We start from the raw sequence: 18,228 nt of genomic DNA, 5'->3' as shown, positions 1-18,228 counted from the left end.
GACCAACAGTAGTAGACTGTAGTTGTACTTGTCATGATTTGTCTGTTGTATACTTGTATTTTGTAGTGATGTCTTAGTGTTTCCTGTTTTCCCTAGTTAAAGTTACTGTTTCCTGTGTTGTCTCACCTCCCTGTGTTATCTAGTTTTCTCCACCTGTGTCCTGTTAGTCTCCCAGCCTATCCCAGTGTTGATTTGTTAGTTCTGTTCACCTGTGTATTGTTTTCCCTGTGTCTACTTATACCCTCAGTTCCTTGTGTTCCCCGCTTGAGTATAGTTTATGTTATGGTGTGTCCAGCCCATGTATGTCCTGTGTTGGTATTGGTAAATAAATCGTCATTTAAACTTAATCTGCCTGCCTTCCTGTGTGGTTCTGCATTTCGGTCCAACACCTGTCTCATACCGTGACAGTACTGGTCAGCTGCCAGGAACCAACAGTATGGTAGACTGTGGTTGTCCATGTAAATGAGTGTAATTGTATGAAGAAAGATAATACCATTGTGGGCTCGACCTTGTCTGGATAAATACATTTAACATCTTGGATTCTTGGTGCCAGTTGGTATCATGTCATGATGCTATTAGTTTGAATGCTTTTCTTTCCCCTTCATTGAGGCAGAAGTGCTCAGTTGCCAAACAATAATGAGATAAGATCTCACCCAGTTCTCCCCTCATGTGAGTCAGCAGAAATCAGTACATCAAACGTGTACTCAGCTGATTTCTTAACTAGAGTTCTGTGAATATAGCTGGTCATGACTTCAACGTAGAATAGAATCATGAATTCAGTAGTTCATGAGTTCAGCAAGTCATGACTTGAGCAGTTCCTGAGTTCCACAGATCGTGAGTTCAGGGTCATGCATTCAGCAGATAATGAGTTCAGTACATGAGATCCGCAGCTCCAGTGTTGAGGTCAGACTCCTTGTCTTCACTGAAGGGGAAGTGAAACCCAGCCAGCCGCACGAGCAGGATGTTGACGGTGTGGACGACGAAGACGAGGAAGAGGAGCCAGAAGCAGCGGTCGTAGCGCTCGCTGTGCGTCTGGTAGACGAAGGTGACGTCGTTGAAGTTAGCGATGCGCTCTGACAGGCGATGGAGCTTCACCTCCGAACCAAACAGGACCATCACCAAGAAGCTGCATGCACCTGCACCACCACATGTATGCGCACGCACGCACACAAACAGAAACAGAAACACTCAATTGCAGCAGTAGTAGTAGTAGTATCATGGCTGTGGGCAGAAACTCTGTATCTCCGGGGTAAAACATTGTCGCTGAAAGTGGTTTAAAGCACCACTATAACTGATTTAATAAATAAAATAAAAATTCAATCTTTATGTTAATACAATATAATTACTTACCTTTGACACCATTACTTAGATGGTGTCAAAGGTCATGTCTCACCTATAAAATGACCCTGACCAAGCAGGCCGGTTCTACTAGTAGCTCAATGGTAAAGAATGTCAGCACTTGCACAGGAAACCAGGTTAAAATCCAGGGTAGAAGAAAGCTACAGTACATAGTGCAGCTTTAAGTCTTTCTGTGGGGTTTTATAAATATTGAACCAATGAAAAGTATTAATGACAAGAGCTTGTGTGGTATAAATAATTACCACAGGTGGGAGGAGTGTTGCATCTAGAAATAATTTGATTCACCTTGTCAAAAAGGAAACCTCTATTTCAGAAGATCTGGTCATCCATTATTGTCATGCTTAATGGACTGAAGTGAGTGAATTCAATGTTGTTATGATGCCCCCCCTAGTGTAATTTATTTTTTTCATATATTTTTTATTGTGGTATAGTCATCAGCCATATGTTCTTTTGTCTCATTCACTCTTTTGACTCTATTTGTTGAAATGCCTTGTAAAACATCCTAATAAACAGATGGTTTTTTTAAACAGTTGAATGTGTTGCTCACAGCAGTTGAAGCTCCACAGGTACAGTCCCATGGGGCCGTGGAGCGTCTCGTACGGACTGCCCAGACCGTTGTAGAAGAAGAAGCCCGTCGCCACTGACGAGAAGACGATCAGGACACAGCAGAATATCACAACGGTGACATGGAGGCCTACTGGGATTGCATTGGCCAGGTCTGGGAAGACTAGAGAGAGAGAGAGAGAGAGAGAAAGAGAGAGAGAGAGATGATTAGTAAAGGTCAATGGATGGGGGATGTACAGAGAGAGGGGGGGGGAGTTAATATCTCTCTCTGTGTGTGTACATGCGTGTGTTAGGGCGAGAACAGACCTGTTCTGTGTCTCTTCAGTGAAAGCCGCCAAACCGAAACATCCCCTAATGAGCACTACAGCTCATTAACACAGCAATAAAGAATCTTTCCTGGCCTGCCATGTTCTGTTCTGTTCTGTTCTGTTCTATTCTGAATTTATTTAGTCTTTGTCACATTCAGGTAAAAACTGAAACATATTTCCTTACATTATAACAATACTGTTTGACTGTAAATGTTATAACAAATATGGACAGCTCAGGGTTCTGAACAAGTTAGAACAACTGATAATCAGTGGCAGTCACTTTGCCAACAGACTTGTTTAACTGTCTGTCTAAAGCCGCACCAGCAGCAATTTGTTCCAAAACACTCAATGTTCCAAACCACTCGTGCATTCAGAGGAATGTGATTGTATTGGATGCAATGACACACTCTAGCCATGATTAATACAGTACTACTGCAGACCTCTGAGTTTAATATGATCAGTGACATTACAATCAACCAATAGCAAGGAGTGCCAGGATCAGATCCTAGATCAGTATAGGTGACAGGAAGCAGACAGACATACAGTGCATTACGTGGTTGACTGTTAATCTGCAGAAACTTTATCTTGTACTGCATGCTGTTGATCACATAAACATGAACGCTATCATCCCTATTCTGGGGTAGCCTAAACACAGATATATAGCAGTATTAGCAGATGTATTATTTTTACGGAAGATATTTAAGGGAAAACAGGAGGGGGTCAAGTATAGAGCCATGGGGATTCTGGACAATGGAGTATGGTGGTTAAAGTGGTTGACCCATAAATGTTTTAGGTCTCCACGACGTCGTCAACAAACCATACTCACATGAGAATCTCAATGGTCTTCCACCCAGTCCACACTGTTTGACTCTCTCGCCGTGGAACAGCCCGTAACTCACTTTCCCCAAGAACTTGTCCAGCTCATGTCCCGTGGCATTGACCAGCTCTGCCCCGGTTCGACACAGCACGGTCGCCTGGACCCAGAAGGGAAGGCCCACGGCTACGGCCACGGTCAGAACGGAGCCGAAGCTCAACACGCCGCCCAAGGAAAACATGACTCTCTTCTGCCGGTTGGCAGCCATGATGGGCTAATAGTCCTTAGACAGTATCAATATCCATTTATTCCAATAATGATGGTGAGACATGGGTCCTTAATTGAAGACGTCCTGGTGACTGTATTGATCCTATAAACCTCCATCTTCAGTTCAAAACATCACCATCACCGTCCTATTGAGGAAAACATTTAGAAAAGTGTAGCAGTGGCTCCAAGGTGGAGGTGGCATATCAAGTTGCACCTGCCTTGCTACTAGTGTGTGTGTGTGTGTGTGTGTGTGTGTGTGTGTGTGTGTGTGTGTGTGTTTGTTGTATCCCTGGTAACTATGAGTTTTAAATTTCAGGGAGTCTTGTTGGAAAAGAGGAGGAGAGGGAATGAAGGGGAGAAGGAGAGAGAGAGAGAGAGAGAGAGAGAGAGAGAGAGACAGTGTGACGGGGAGGGTGAGAGAGAGCGAGAGAGAGAGAGAAAGAGAGTGAGGGAGAGAGAGAGAAAGAGAGAGAGAGACAGAGCCTCTCTGTCTTTCAAAAACCTTATTGTCCTCCATTAATATGATTGATGATGATGAGGCAGTCATGCGTGATATTGCAGTGTGTGTGTGTGTGTGTGTGTGTGTGTGTGTGTGTGTGTGTGTGTGTGTGTGTGTGTGTGTGCATGCATAAGTGCGTGTGTGCATACGTGCGTGCGTAAGTGTGAGTTGTAGTTTCAGCACCAAAGCAATGGACAGTGCCTGGTTGGGGACAGTTATGTTGGGCATGTTAGTTAGCTTAACTACATTTCCCAGTAGCTTGTGGTTTGGATCTTCACTACTTCAGACCATTGGTATACCCTCATAGCCTACAGGGTATTGTTGTAACATGTAGGCCTACGCTCTTGCTGATGTTAAGTACTGCACGCAGCATTCTGGTGTAGCACCCATCTAGAGACTTCTGCAGGGTTGGCTTCAGTGCTTCACTAGCATTCGCTGCCATATAGAAGAACAGATTCCACCGTTGCATAGAAGAAGCTGAGTTTGATTTGTCGGGGGAGATTGGAGTTCCATTAGCTCCTTACTGCTTCTATGATTCTACCCTATATGGACCAGAGCTAGAGTTCCATATACACTGGTCATGCCATTCAGGGCCCTCCATGCAAGTGCCTTTCTCACTTTCAGATCCTGCTCGGTTGAGTTGACCCATGAGCCCAGGTATACAGTCCTTGCACCTTCTGCACAGTTCCTCCTGTTGTTGTCAGAGGTGGATGATCCGGTGATTCCTCCTGTTGTTGTCAGAGGTGGATGATCCGGTGAGATAGGATAGGTGATTTTTCTTGGCATTTAACCTGAGGCCCACGGTGGTCAGTTCAGAAACCCGTCCACCATGCAGTGACATATCGTTAGGCAGATTATTTTTAAACACGATTATTTTTTGCAAAAATGTTTAGATTTGAATTATCTTGAGAACGATGGCTTCCTTTTTCGCATTGCAACTTTTCAGGACTAGAAAGCCTGCAGTTTCTATTAGCTTGGATTCCCCATCGATGATGTCACAGTGGTGGACGCGTTTGTGAACTGCCACAGCCCTATGAGACGCAGAGTAGAAAACATTATGCCATTTTATCATGATTATTATATGAAGATAGGTTGAAAAGTGGTGAAGTGGTCCTTTAAGACTATTACTTGTTGACCATATACAATAATAATGAAACACAAAACTAACGGAACAGACTGCAATGAATGGACGTATAATAGTTTATTTTGTAGTCCACAGACTCCACACGCGGAAGTCCTATTTATCTTTTGAAATCGACTTGACGGAATAGTTGTCTGGCTACGCGAGACCATAGACGCGAGACTAGATAGATGAAGGATATGAACCCGGTTACCGGATGTTTACAGGAACAGGCATTCATTTAGCGAGCAGCAGCGAAGCATATAGGCTATGAACAGCTGTTAACCCCAGTAGTACATGTAAATATAATAATGTAATGTACAATACTGTACTTTGTGATGTTTGTTTGTAAACTGTCCTGTGTTGGACTTGAGTGATACATAGACTTGCATGCAACTCCGCGTTAAACTTTGCATTTGTAAATTATACATACAGCACGTTTGTTTGGGGAAAAAAGACAATTCATCTGGTTTCCCGTTATGATACGATCTTTCCACTGAAGTTCTGCATTGTAAATATTCATTGGAAAGCGTCGTTTTGGCTGCAGTCGGAGGAAGATGTGTGGAGATTTCAATCAGTCATATTGATCATCGTTATTATCTGTCACTGAAGACAGTTTGAAAACATACTTTTACACGATGGAGACCCTGCTGGACTTTGAAGAGTGTGTCAAAGACTCTCCTGCGTTCAGGTGAGTCTCTCTCTTTCACACAGACACAGACACAGACACACACACACACACACACACACACACACACACACACACACACACACACACACACACACACGCGTTGATAAAAGCCTTGCTCAAGGGGGTGGTGCTTTGACATTGGATTTTTGACGCTCCATAACTGTGTGTGACTGTGGTTCAGGTTGAGTCTGGAGCAGTGTGAAACTGATGTCACTCAATTAGAAGGCCAGGTGGAAAAGGTATGTACAGCTTGCTTTTTACTATAAAGGTTGGATAAGTGATACAGATATACCAGTATTATAAGTTTATTGTTCAGTAACAGAGGTCTCCCAGTCTAGCAGAGCCGTCACTGCCAAGTAGAACTGTATTCCACTTGTTGTAATACATGGTTAAATATACAGTATGTCGTATGTGTTCCACCCTGGATTCAGCTATAATTACTGTACTGCACTGCCACGACTACTACTGAGCTGTGTGTTACAGTGTGTGTGTGGTTGAGGAGGTGTGTGTTTACCGTTTAGTGTGTGTTTTTGTCGACTGTGTACGTTTAAAAAATGTGTGTCTCTCATGGCATGGCTTTCCCAGGTGATGTCACATTGTGGTAAAATGGTGGAGGCGGGGCAAGCGTACAACACAGCCAATGAGCTGTTCCTGGCCAGCCTGGCAGAGCTCTCCACCAATCACAGGAAAGACAGTGTCATAATGGTAAGGTTTCAACTGAGCGACACAGTACAGCTGTTGAATAGCATCTTAATATCTATATATTATGATGGAATAACGTCTGTCACACGACTGGTGTTACAATATAACACACTGGGTTGTCTGTCTCACCTGGGAGGACAGTGAGTGAATCTGCTGTTTGTGGTGCACAACACCAGTGCACGATTAAGTATAAACCAGGTTTATTTCTCATCCTAACCTTTTGCCTAATAATCCTAACCAGAATAATGTTCCTATTTGCCAAATCCCTGTGGTAACGTTTCTGACACATACCGCATAAAAACCCAAAAAGACAGAAGGATCGTGAGGCTGCGCTTTCACGGTCTGTACTACTGACATTTAGCGGGCTTTTGCCCTTCTGCTCCACGGGAAGTTTCTGTCCTCCCTGAGCCCGCCCGACACCTGCATTACCATTTGACAGGTGTGCCGCCCCAGTCAAACTCCCCACCTGCCACTGTCCCCGGAAGCGGGTCAGTGAGACAGAGAGACAGTCGGACAGTGAGACAGTATTGTTGACTATAAAGTGTGTGTGTTTTCAGACATGTTTGAACCAGTTCAGTCAGGCTCTTCAGGAGATGGTCAACTTCCACACTGTGAGTTTACCCTTAAAATATTAATAATGATCATAATTATTTATTACTATTTGCATTAGTTGTGATTAGAATTACTAGTACTCGAAATAATATGACTAATTCATTATGATTTGAAGCAGTAAATCAACATTTATGTGACTATAGTAGCAGTATCTATAATATGGATATTATTAGTCATATTAAACCATTACAGTTTACCATACTAGCCCTGATTAAAAAGGATACAGTAGTCATTTTGTATAAAAGAAAGGGGAATTCTATTAATAGTGGTATTAATTTTCCAGTGCTTTGTGTTGTTTCTGTTCCAGATGCTGTTTGATCAAGCACAGCGAGCCATCAAACACCAGCTCACCAACCTGTTCTCTCAGTAAGTACGAACGCATGCACTGAAAGACTATATCTTAGCTCAGTGGTTCTCCAGGACTCCCAAACCAATAAATTGGCCGTGGACCCCATCTGCAAATGTTTTGTATCAGACGACAGGATTTGGGTTGTTAAAATATTTCAGAAATATTCCATAAGTTTAAAAAAAAAGAAAAAAAAGCTTGTAGATCTGCTATTTTCAAATAGTCTACATAGGGGTCAAAGTCGTTAAACAGATTTTGACGCTTTAACCCTCTGGAACCCCCCCACCCAAGGATGCTGGCTGGGGGTTCCCTGGCCGGTCCCCACTGTCTCAGAGAAAGATCCTTTTGTTTTTTACTTCATTGATAGCCAGATACTATAGGTGACGGTGATCGATGCTGCTAAGGTTTGTTGTTCACGTGTCAGGTTCCTGCCGCAGCTGTCGGAGACCCGTAGAGAGTTTGTTCGCATCGGAGCCGATCTGGAGTCCGCGGCAGTGAAGAACGCTCAGGCTCCTCGTCACAAAGTGCCCGAGGCGGAGCGAGCCAGTCACCTGCTGCTAGCGACACGCAAATGTTACCAACACTTTGGACTGGACTACTGTCTGCAGGTTCTGTTCTATTCTGTTCTGTTCTGCTACTTTTGCTACGTTTGTATTTGAAGTTTTGGACATGTCGGTTTCCACCCGACAGAGACAATATGGTCTGTATATAACTGTAGTCGCAGGTTTTCACAAGGTGGGCAGGTGGCATACCTGCCCACCTGGCTCATTTTCCTTTAGCTTCATTTGATTGTCTCAGCCGCAGATTTTAACAGAACATGTGAAGGTGCCATACCGTTATGTGTTTCTCGTTTAAAGCTGCTGCCGAGACAATCAGGTGAACGTGAACTTTTGGGTTCAGAAACTGAACCGGAACAGGAAACAGCCTGAGATGCCACCATCTGGACACCTCTGGGACTACATCAGGGGTTGTCAATGTTTTTGGCTGGGGACCCCCGAAAATGCTTTCGCCATGTAAACCCCCCTTTTGGTTTTGTTTTTTTAATAATTCCGGGACCCCCAGAGGGGTAGCGACCCTCAGGTTGAGAACCCTTGGACTACACTACAGTCATGTACAGACGGAGTGTATTCTGCTCCGTTCTATTCTAGGGTTTTGACATACTTTATGTCATACTGTATGTGATGTCATACTGTATGTGCGCATAGATAATCATAATACGTCTTTCCTCTGACTCCCTCAGCTGAATAACTTCAAGACACAGCAGAAAGTTGACGTCTTAAACTCTGTGAGCTGCATTTGTTGTTATAATGTTACTATTTTATAAATGTACAGTGAGTGTATTATAAGGGTTGCATTTATGTTGTTGTTTCTTAGGTGTTTTCGTAGTTCCATGCCCAGTATAGTGTGTGTGTAACTGTGTATCTAATGCTTGTGTTGTTTCTTAGGTGTTTTCGTACTTCCATGCCCAGTACACATTCTTCCATCAGGGATTCGATCTCCTCAGAGATATGCAACCTAACATGAAAACCATGGCGTCACAGGTAACCATGGCAACACTGGACACGCAGACATTGTTTTCTAGTGTGTTTTGTTGTGTTCAACATAATTGTATTGACCTTGAAGTATAGAGTGCAACAATTTAAAACCGCCAAAATGGATAAAATCCACAGAAAAAGCCATAGGCGTGCGTGTGTGTGACTGTGTGTGTGTGTGTGTGTGTGTGTGTGTGTGTGTGTGTGTGTGTGTGTGTGTGTGTGTGTGTGTGTATGTATTTACTGTATTAGATGTTTTGTTCTACTGTATTGCGTGTGTGTTATTAATATTAAGTGTTAATGTTGTGTGGCAGTTGGCTCGGCTGTCAGTGGAGTGTGCAGCTAAGAGAAAAGAGTTGGAGAACGAACATCTGCTGGTACAACAGAGAGTAAGTACAACACATTTGAAGAGATATAGAGCACCGAAGTCCTGACGTAACTCGCTCATCCCGACGATTCCCCTGGTTCGCGGAAGTAGTTTCTCTATGGAGAATAACATGGGGTGATCTTAATATCGTCTATTATAAGCGTTGTGGTCCAAAAATAAACAAGCTGTCTCAGCGTTATTGTCGGGGAGGTGTCTCTGTATCGTTTGCAACAGTCAGTCACTCATATATGATACAGTCTGCTTCTAGCGAAAATCTAACTAATTCAGCAGCAGTAACATTAGCGTTTTCTCTCAGTCAGTTGATTCTTCATATCCATATGAGTGAAGCGGCCGGGGTGACATGTTTATTTTTCAAACACAGTTGTTATATGAGGCGATCTCAAATCGCCTCAATGGGGATTTCAATGCAACTAAACAAATACATGAACCTGGGGACTGACGCCCTCTACTGAAAGTGACGTCAGACTTCGGTGCTCTATGCCAGGGACCACCATAAAGCCCTGAACACCACCAAAGTGTGTGTGTGTGTGTGTGTGTGTGTGTGTGTGTGTGTGTGTGTGTGTGTGTGTGTGTGTGTGTGTGTGTGTGTGTGTGTGTGTGTGTGTGTGTGTGTGTGTGTGTGTGTGTGTGTGTGTGTGTGTGTGTGTGTGTGTGTGTGTGTGTGTGTGTGTGTGTGTGTGTGTGTGTGTGTGTGTGTGTGTGTGTGTGTTTTTCAGGATGCATCAGGTGAGCCTGTGGTTGGTCCATGCCCTGGGTCTGATGACACCATCCAGGGTTATCTGTTCAAACGCTCTAGACGGAAAACTAAAACCTGGAAGAGGTAGAGACACCTGTCTGTCTGTTTATCTATATGTCTGTCTGTGTGTCGATATAATCAGCAGGCTTTTTGACAGCCTGTGCTAAATTTAACCTGGTCTGCAGCTGTTGTGCAGCTACAGCGAAGGGGGAGCTCACAGGTTGATGTAATATGTGAAACTATATTTCTCTACAGATGCTGGTTTTCCATCAGAGACAACCAACTAATGTATAGGAAGTCACACAAGGTACTATTAATATTACACTTACACTTAAAAGGGGGATGAAAGGGGGGGGGGGGGGGGGGGTGAAACCCTAGGCTGATTTTGTAGTTTGTTTTCCAGTTCAGATTCAGTGCTACAGCAGGGTAAAAGGTTAAAACATGGCTGGTTGCATAAGACTGACCTTCCGGTACACTGTGCTGTAAGCAACACAGCTGCATCAAATCAAATTCATAAATTGGGTGTTTAGATTTAGGTGTCAGTGCTGTCTATAACTATGCTTGCACATTGGCACACCTACAGTACGACACCCACTATTCATTTGATTAGCTGCAGCTGTGTTGCTTACTAGCCTGTCATGTTTTCAATCTGTTGTAGTTTTTTTTTTTTTACCTGAACCTGAAAACGGATGACAAAATCAGCCTACTACAGTCATACCCCATCACTTCACTTGCAACAGAATCCCCAAACTGCCCTGACCTTCAACAGGTTAAGACTGTTTTAACCCATTAAGACATCACCTGAGACCAAATTCTACAAAATGTCTTCTAAATCACAACAGTTTTCTGAAAAACCTATGTTTCTATAATCAGTGGTGCTCAAACTATTTCATGTCAAGGACCCCAAACATTATCTGTATTCTGTATCTACAAGCTCATAGCGCATGTAGATCTGCTATTTTTCAACAGCTAAAGTTTAAAATAATGGTTAAAGTGGTTAAAAGCTAAAGCGACACAGATGTGTCCTCAGGTGTAAATGCCAGTTGCGACATGCAACCACTTCATTTGCAACAGAATCCCCAAACTGCAGCGACCTGCAACGGGTCAAGACTGTTTTAAAGTGATTTAAATGTGTTGTGCTGCATGTTTTAGGAGGACAGCATGGTGTTGTTTGAGGACCTCAGGCTGTGTGCCGTCAAACCTCAGGACTCCATCGACCGCAGATTCTGCTTCGAGCTGCTGTCTGTACAGAAGTAAGACTTTCGTCGTACTGCACAGCATAATACTCCAGACCATGTTTACAGCTTCAGCTCCTGCAGGTCTTGTCGAATTGAACAAAGATGAGGACTAATTAATTTGATACTTGCTGCGGCGCGGCTCTGCTCAGTGTTCTGAACGTGTCTATGCCGTGATGGTCAGCTATAGTCGGAAAATACTCAGAGGTACAAGCACTGCCCAGACAAATGTAGTCAAGGAGCTGTCTATTCGTTTTCTCTGCAATTGCATTATGACGTTCTTATTGACCTGCCGAAGCCCAGCAAATTATGAATACATACATGTTGGATTTTGATGATCATTTTCAGCCGAACTCCACGGTGCATGTCCCTATATAAATAAAGTCTTTGATTTTCGTGCGTGTGTGTGCAGGGGTTGTGTTTTGCAGGCAGATTCAGAGGAGTTGAGACAGTGCTGGGTCAGCACGATGCAGGGCAGCATAGATCTGGCGTACAGGAAGACCACAGACACGCCCCCAGCACAGGTACTGTATAGATATAGCATGTATCATACATTATCCCGTCAAATCGTCAGTGGTGGAAAAATATAGAAATACTCTGTTACAAGTAAAATGTACTCGAGTAAAAGTAGAAAGGTATTGGGTATTGGCATCAAAATGTACCATAAGTGCAAAAATAGAAATTACTCATTATGCAGAATGTCCCATGTAACAAGTTTTCGATCTACAAGCTCAAAATGCGTCGCATCGCGACGCATTGTCAGCTTGTAGATCGGCTATTTTCAAATGGGTGAATACTGTAGGGCTGAACTGGTTCATGTATGTTTTGGGAAAATTATCAAAATCTATTAAGTAATTATAGTAACTAAAGTTTTCAAATACATGTAGTTGATTAAAAGTACAATATTTGCCTCTGAGATGTGGTGGGGTAGAAGTAAAAGTATTGGAAATGAGAAATACTCCAGTAAAGTAAAAATACGGTATACTATCATAAATCTATCACATTGTTGCTGTCTAGCAAAAACCTTTTTAAAATATTTTAAAAATAAATCCATGCCTTAATTTATACTTTGTCGTATGGTTCATTCATTTTGAATGATTCGTAAAACCTTTTGAAAGGTTTTCACCTGTGACACACACTGGTTCGTGGGGTTATTGCTTGTGTTGAAATACCCCACAGGGGTATCTTTGATCGCCTTATATAAGAACTGTGTTAGAAAAATAAACAAATCACCCCAGTGATTTTACTCGTATGGATATGAAACATTGACTGAAGGTGTAAATGTACAAATATACCCAAAGAGTAACACAATAAACGCTATAGAAACGAGTCAGACAACCCAAAGACTACATTTCCGGGCTGCTGCCCGTAGCACACAACAGCCCATCGCTTGTTGTCTTGACGGAGCATGACATATTTTAGCAGCGACATTGACTTCAGACTCGCAAGTGTAGTTTTAAGACTTTTGCAGCAGAATGAATTACATTTTCTCCAGAAACGGGCTGTATCAAATATGATTATGAATGAAAAATCATTTCACAAAGGCTCTATTTCCTGAAAAGTAACGGTTTTGGACATCTTTTTCATCTGACACAGTGATTTTTTTCCTGTTCTACCGTCTGTCTGTGTGTGTGTGTGTGCATGCGCAGCCCAAAGGCTCCCCCCAGTCATCAAGTAGCTGTGACTCCCAGCACAGCCCCTCCCCTCCTCAGCGGGGCGCGGCGGCCGTGGGCATGGCTCTCGGGGGGCGTGGCAACCAGCGCTGCTGTGACTGTGGGGAGGCGGAGCCTCGCTGGGCCTCCATCAACCTGGGAATCACCATGTGTATACACTGTTCTGGAGTACACAGGTACCTGTCTGTCTGTCTGTCTGTCTGTCTAGTAATCACCATGTGTATACACTGTTCTGGAGTACACAGGTACCTGTCTGTCTGTCTGTCTGTCTGTCTAGTAATCACCATGTGTATACACTGTTCTGGAGTACACAGGTACCTGTCTGTCTGTCTGTCTGTCTGTCTAGTAATCACCATGTGTATACACTGTTCTGGAGTACACAGGTATACCTGTCTGACTGTCTTGTTATTTGTCATGTGGTGCGCTAATGGAGGGAGCCAGCAGCGCTCGTGTGAGCTGCACAACATCATGTCGTTTTTTTTTCTTCTTTATATTATTCTTTAGCGTTTATTTTCTTATCTCCACCGTCGGGAGCATCTGTGTGTGTGTGTGTGTGTGTGTGTGTGTGTGTGGAACGAGCTTCACATTTTTATTTCTTGCCTTGATCTCCTATCCCCCCCCACCCCCTCCTCTTCCCTTTCTTTGTTTTCTTGGAAAGAATAACAGGATGGGAACTATGCACAAAAACTAATTTCACCCACCTTTTTACTTCGTATGTGACAAATGACAATACAGATGATTCTTATTCTGTGTTGTAGGAGTCTTGGGGTTCACGTTTCCAAAGTTCGTTCTCTCACTCTGGACTCATGGGATACTGAACAGCTGAAGGTAACGTACATACACGTACTACAGTAACAGTACATTCGCCTCTCTCTACGGTCCTGCTACTTTACTGTGAGAGAAATGTCTCAAAGTTCCTCGAATATGATGGGTTTGTTGCAACTCATTTGACTTACTGATGATGTTGTTGCCTCCTCTGCTCAGCTGCTGTGCGTTCTAGGAAATGATGTGATCAACAGCATCTATGAGGCCAGGTGTTCAGAGGAAGGCGGAGCCAAGCCCAGAGCAGACAGCACCAGGTCAAACTATTATCCATCAGTCTCTATACATTTGGAAATTGTATGTATATGACGACCAAAAAAGAAAAGAAAAGAGATTTTCATGTTTGTAATGTTGTTTTTTCTCATTTAGGTCAGATAAAGAGACATGGATCAAAGAGAAATATATGGAGAAGAGGTTTGTTCAAAACCGCTCCTCTAGTGGTAAGTAGTAATCTCACACTTCACATATCGCACACACCATACCTGTAACTTTCATTAGCCCTATAAAAAAAGAGTCTTCAAGTGGCCACAAAGGGGCGCCCCGTGGCCAGTTGAATACCCCTGATGTACATATAGACCCCTTATCAAACGACTTCCCACAGATAATAATATCAGATCTACAAGCTCGTAGCGCGGCACTCAAGCTTGTAGGTCTGCTAGTATGTGCGCACGGGCCGGCACCACATGAACCCCACTGCTCATAAGAGGCAATGGAAAAGTGGTCAGTGCACTCATGTGTAAAGAAAATGCATCCCATCAACCTTTCAGATGCTGTTTTTGTGGACTGTTGCGGGCTGAAGTACACACTGTATATGTCTTGCTAGGAGCTTCTCACTAGCCAACACTGTACACACAATAGGAGGATGAATGGACTGACTGCTTAATTGATTGAAAAAAAGAATTCACACTATGCAGAATGTGTACGTTTCAAACAAAAGTACAGGTCAATACAAAAACTGTTACTTGAGGATTAGTCTCGCAATCTCCGAATGCTATATAGAGTCTGGAACTACACCTTCCGAAATCCGAGTAAGGAAGCTGCCATTTCCATTCACGAAAATATGGTTATTTTTATTTTTCCATTTCTGCTAAGCAGCAAGCTATATTATGCTTAGATGATTTCTATTTACTGTATATTGGGATACATTTGTGCAACTGTGAAGACGAAAAGGAAGTGGGAAGGAGGCAGGATATTAATACAATGCGGCTGACGTACAGTACACGTGTGATTCTGACAGCGACGGCGAGGGAGGAAGCAACACGCGGCCTGTACCGTGCCGCGTTGCTAGGAGACCTGGTCACCATGGCGGCCATGCTGGCCCAGGGTGCAGAGGTCAACTCCAGTCTGACGGAGGAGAAGGGACGTACCGCGCTGATCGCTGCTGCTGTGGGGGTGAGGAGGACATGGTTATAATATACTATATGAACACTCAAACCTTTTTGGCCAGGTGCGAAGCAACTGGCCCACATTTGCACGCACCACTACTGATGACCGTAAAGTCCACTCTAAACACGGCCTAGTCATGATTGGCTGCCTCCTAGCGACCTTACTAGCGACCTAGTCATGATTGGTTGCCTCCTACGCCAATGGGAGTCTGAATGGCACAAAAACCCATACTCGCCGCAGCACGGAGCGAGTGGCAACAGCAGCTAATGTTATGAGCTAACTGGAGCTAGAGGAAAGCCATGACAAAACACAGTGAGTGAACCAACAAAACGGGCGCTACAAGAGCTCGTTGCACCTGGCAGTTGTGACGGAGTCATTTTCTTGTTTTGACTGCGTAATTACTTCATTTTAAATCCCCTTGAATGGGGGTGTTTTTCACTAACCTTGAATAATCACCCCCAATGTTGTACGTTGTTCAATTCCAGCCACGGGTGCCTTAAAATAGTGCACAAGACTGTCTGTCTGAATTGAATACATGAATGGTCAAGGACTCAAGTGTGTATAAACAGGGTTCTAGTGAATACATACCATATTATACAGTATGGGCATGTGTGTGTGATGTGTATGAACAGGGTTCTCTGCTGGCATGTGAGTTCCTGCTACTGAACGGAGCCAACGTCAACCACAGAGACCACAGAGGACAGGGAGCTCTGCACACTGCTGCCACCGCTGGACACACTGGGTACTACTGGACACATGCACAGTGCACACACACACACAGTCACACACACAGTCACACAACACACACACACACACACACACACACACACACACACACACACACACACACACACATTCTCTCTCTCTCTCTCATATGTCCAGAATCATATTGTTGTTGCTACTGTGTCCAGTCAGGTGTGTCTGCTGCTGAAGAGAGGGGCCAATCAATACGCAGCTGATGAGAGAGGTCACGACCCCCTGGCCATCGCCGTAGAAACCGCCCATGCAGATATCGTTACCCTGTCAGTATAACAACTGTATTATATTTGTACTATATTTACAAAAGACAAATCCATAAAAGCAGGTAGTCTCGCGTAGCCAGACAACTATTCCACAATCTCCAGTATATAGAGTCTGGAACTACGCCTCCCGAAATCCGAGCAAGGAAGCTGGCATTTCCGTTCACAAAAATATATTTTTTACATTGAACTTTTCAATATCAATTTCTGCTAAGGAGCCAGCTACATATGCTTAGATGATTTCTATTTATATTAGGATGAAATTGTGAAGACGAAACAGAAGTGGCGAGTAGGCTTCACTTCCGCTTTATCACTTGCTCATGATCAGAGCTTCCGTTGCTCCAAACTGTATGACGGAAGTATTTGAAAAATGCAAGAGGCAACAGTCTGGCCACGCGAGAAACAGGGGAAAGCAACACATTTAGGAAGAATAGGATAGGCCTTCAGACTGTTTTCTATGGTTGTATGTTTAGTGTTGACGTTAATTTCACTGTTCTGTCAGACTCCGTATGGCTCGTATGAACGAGGAGATGAGAGACTCTGAGGGCATGTTTGGATCCATGGGTGAGTGCGCGCACACACACACACGCATTAGTGTGAATTTTGACAGCACATGATTTAGTTTTAGTAATAGTTTTTTGAATAAAATGCTATTTAGTTTTAGTCATATTTTAGTCATCTGAAATGTGTTAGTCTTAGTTTTAGTTTTAGTCGACTAAATATCATAAGATTAAATCTGCAGTTGATTTTGTAGACTAAAATGTGTTTGGCGGGTCTTGATGATGTCGTAATGTCTGATTTTACACTTGGTTGCGCTCTGAAAATAGCTGATCTACAACACATCGCAGCACGACGTGACGCGTTGTGAGCTTGTAGATCGGCTATTTCCAGAGTGTAACCAAGCATAACTTATGCTGGATCGCTTCTCCACTAGTCGCAAAGCCCCCCCCCCAACTGTCACTATATTTAGTCTCAGTTTCAGTCACCGTACATTCGTTTTTATTGTTCTTTTCTGTGAAAAACATTAGTCGACATCATAGTGTTAGTCGATGAAATAAAAAAGCCAAACTAAGACAAACTGTACGAGACAGTAAAATGTATTAGTAAACTAGTATTGAGAGTACTAATGAACATAGTAAAAAAAAAGTAAAACAAAAATTTCCATCAGGTTATGGTATCTAGGTTACGTACATTATAATACATTATATCCAATTGAATAGTAAGGTGCTCTATATCCAACTGTCTACTTACTGAAGGCCTCTAACCAGAGGTCACCCAGTGTCAGATTTGGTGTGTCATAACAGATTGTACAAGGGAATATAATTATGTATTCAAGTGAAAGGTATACTTTCTACAAACTCTGTGAAAGGGGTCCAAGTCCTATGCGTTGTGTGCTTTTCAGGGGACGACGAGACGTTCCAGGACATCTTCCGTGACTTCAGTGATATGGCGTCACATGACCCAGAGAAGCTGGCCAGGCGCAAGTTCAGCAGAGGAGCGGAGGAGGAGGAGGAGGAGGAGGAAGGAGAGAACACACAGAACCACCAACCAGCTGCAGAAATGTCTTGTGAATAACGGATGATGTTGTCTCTCACATCCTTTCCAGAACCGTGGGGTCCCCACTTCACAGCGGGGTCCGAGGACCCCCAGGGGTCCTTGAGGGGTGTTCCAGGGGGTTCCTCAGCTGAGATTGTTGATGGGAACGAAATGAAACCTTACAGGTCTGTAACTCAGAGAGCGTACAAATTGAACCATTGGTAGGGTACAAATTTGAGTGTACAAAATGCTATGCTATATGGGGGTCCGTGTGGCCTGAATGATGCATACCAATCTGGGGGTCCTTGAAATTAAACACAGTGGTTCTCGCACCTTTCCAACGACAATCCACAAAGACCACTCCACGCCACCTCCCCCACAGCAAGATTCATAGTAGTAGTATAAGAAATCATAACACTTTTCTATTGTCATTTCTACTTTATGAAAAAGGAAATACAAATACATTATATATATATATAACGTTCATGATGTTAAATCCATATTTATGTCTGCACACCGAAAGTAGCCGATCTTCCAATGCGACACGTGATCTTGTCACTGCAGTCACCCAGTTCTTACTGATGAGTGTGTGCAGGTACCGTATATAGCAAGTATGATA

General features: G+C 43.4%; 2 protein-coding genes across 2 annotated transcripts; one reads left to right on the top strand and one right to left on the bottom strand.

The window, feature by feature from the left end:
• Positions 1-870: 870 nt before the first annotated feature.
• clrn1 (clarin 1) lies at positions 871-3,313 on the bottom strand (the record flags this gene model as incomplete). Its single annotated transcript, XM_083773163.1, has 3 exons — positions 871-1,136; positions 1,907-2,086; positions 3,058-3,313. The coding sequence occupies 3 exons, from the start codon at positions 3,311-3,313 to the stop codon at positions 871-873; spliced, it is 702 nt and encodes a 233-aa protein (XP_083629289.1).
• Positions 3,314-5,177: 1,864 nt separating this feature from the next.
• On the top strand, positions 5,178-18,216 carry LOC310864117 (arf-GAP with coiled-coil, ANK repeat and PH domain-containing protein 2). The gene is made up of 22 exons (XM_083772688.1): positions 5,178-5,622; positions 5,804-5,861; positions 6,208-6,327; positions 6,882-6,935; positions 7,244-7,302; positions 7,707-7,890; positions 8,523-8,567; positions 8,728-8,823; positions 9,129-9,203; positions 9,919-10,022; positions 10,194-10,245; positions 11,091-11,191; positions 11,586-11,697; positions 12,823-13,022; positions 13,605-13,674; positions 13,831-13,925; positions 14,038-14,108; positions 14,906-15,060; positions 15,687-15,796; positions 15,966-16,076; positions 16,576-16,637; positions 17,476-18,216. The coding sequence occupies exons 1-22, from the start codon at positions 5,570-5,572 to the stop codon at positions 17,646-17,648; spliced, it is 2,160 nt and encodes a 719-aa protein (XP_083628814.1). The 5' UTR covers positions 5,178-5,569; the 3' UTR covers positions 17,649-18,216.
• The last annotated feature ends 12 nt before the right edge of the window (positions 18,217-18,228 follow it).

This window comes from Protomyctophum parallelum (assembly GCF_964188405.1).
Source record: "Protomyctophum parallelum genome assembly, chromosome: 9".
NCBI lineage: Eukaryota > Metazoa > Chordata > Actinopteri > Myctophiformes > Myctophidae > Protomyctophum > Protomyctophum parallelum.
This window is presented reverse-complemented; position numbering and strand designations above follow the sequence as displayed.

Bases quoted from the DNA above. Each gene is read 5' to 3' on its own strand.
- LOC310864117 (XM_083772688.1), top strand. From the start codon at position 5,570: ATGGAGACCCTGCTGGACTTTGAAGAGTGTGTCAAAGACTCTCCTGCG. The intron at 6,936-7,243 runs GTGAGTTTACCC...TTTCTGTTCCAG, and splicing joins AGATGGTCAACTTCCACACT to ATGCTGTTTGATCAAGCACA. The intron at 8,824-9,128 runs GTAACCATGGCA...GTTGTGTGGCAG, and splicing joins TGAAAACCATGGCGTCACAG to TTGGCTCGGCTGTCAGTGGA.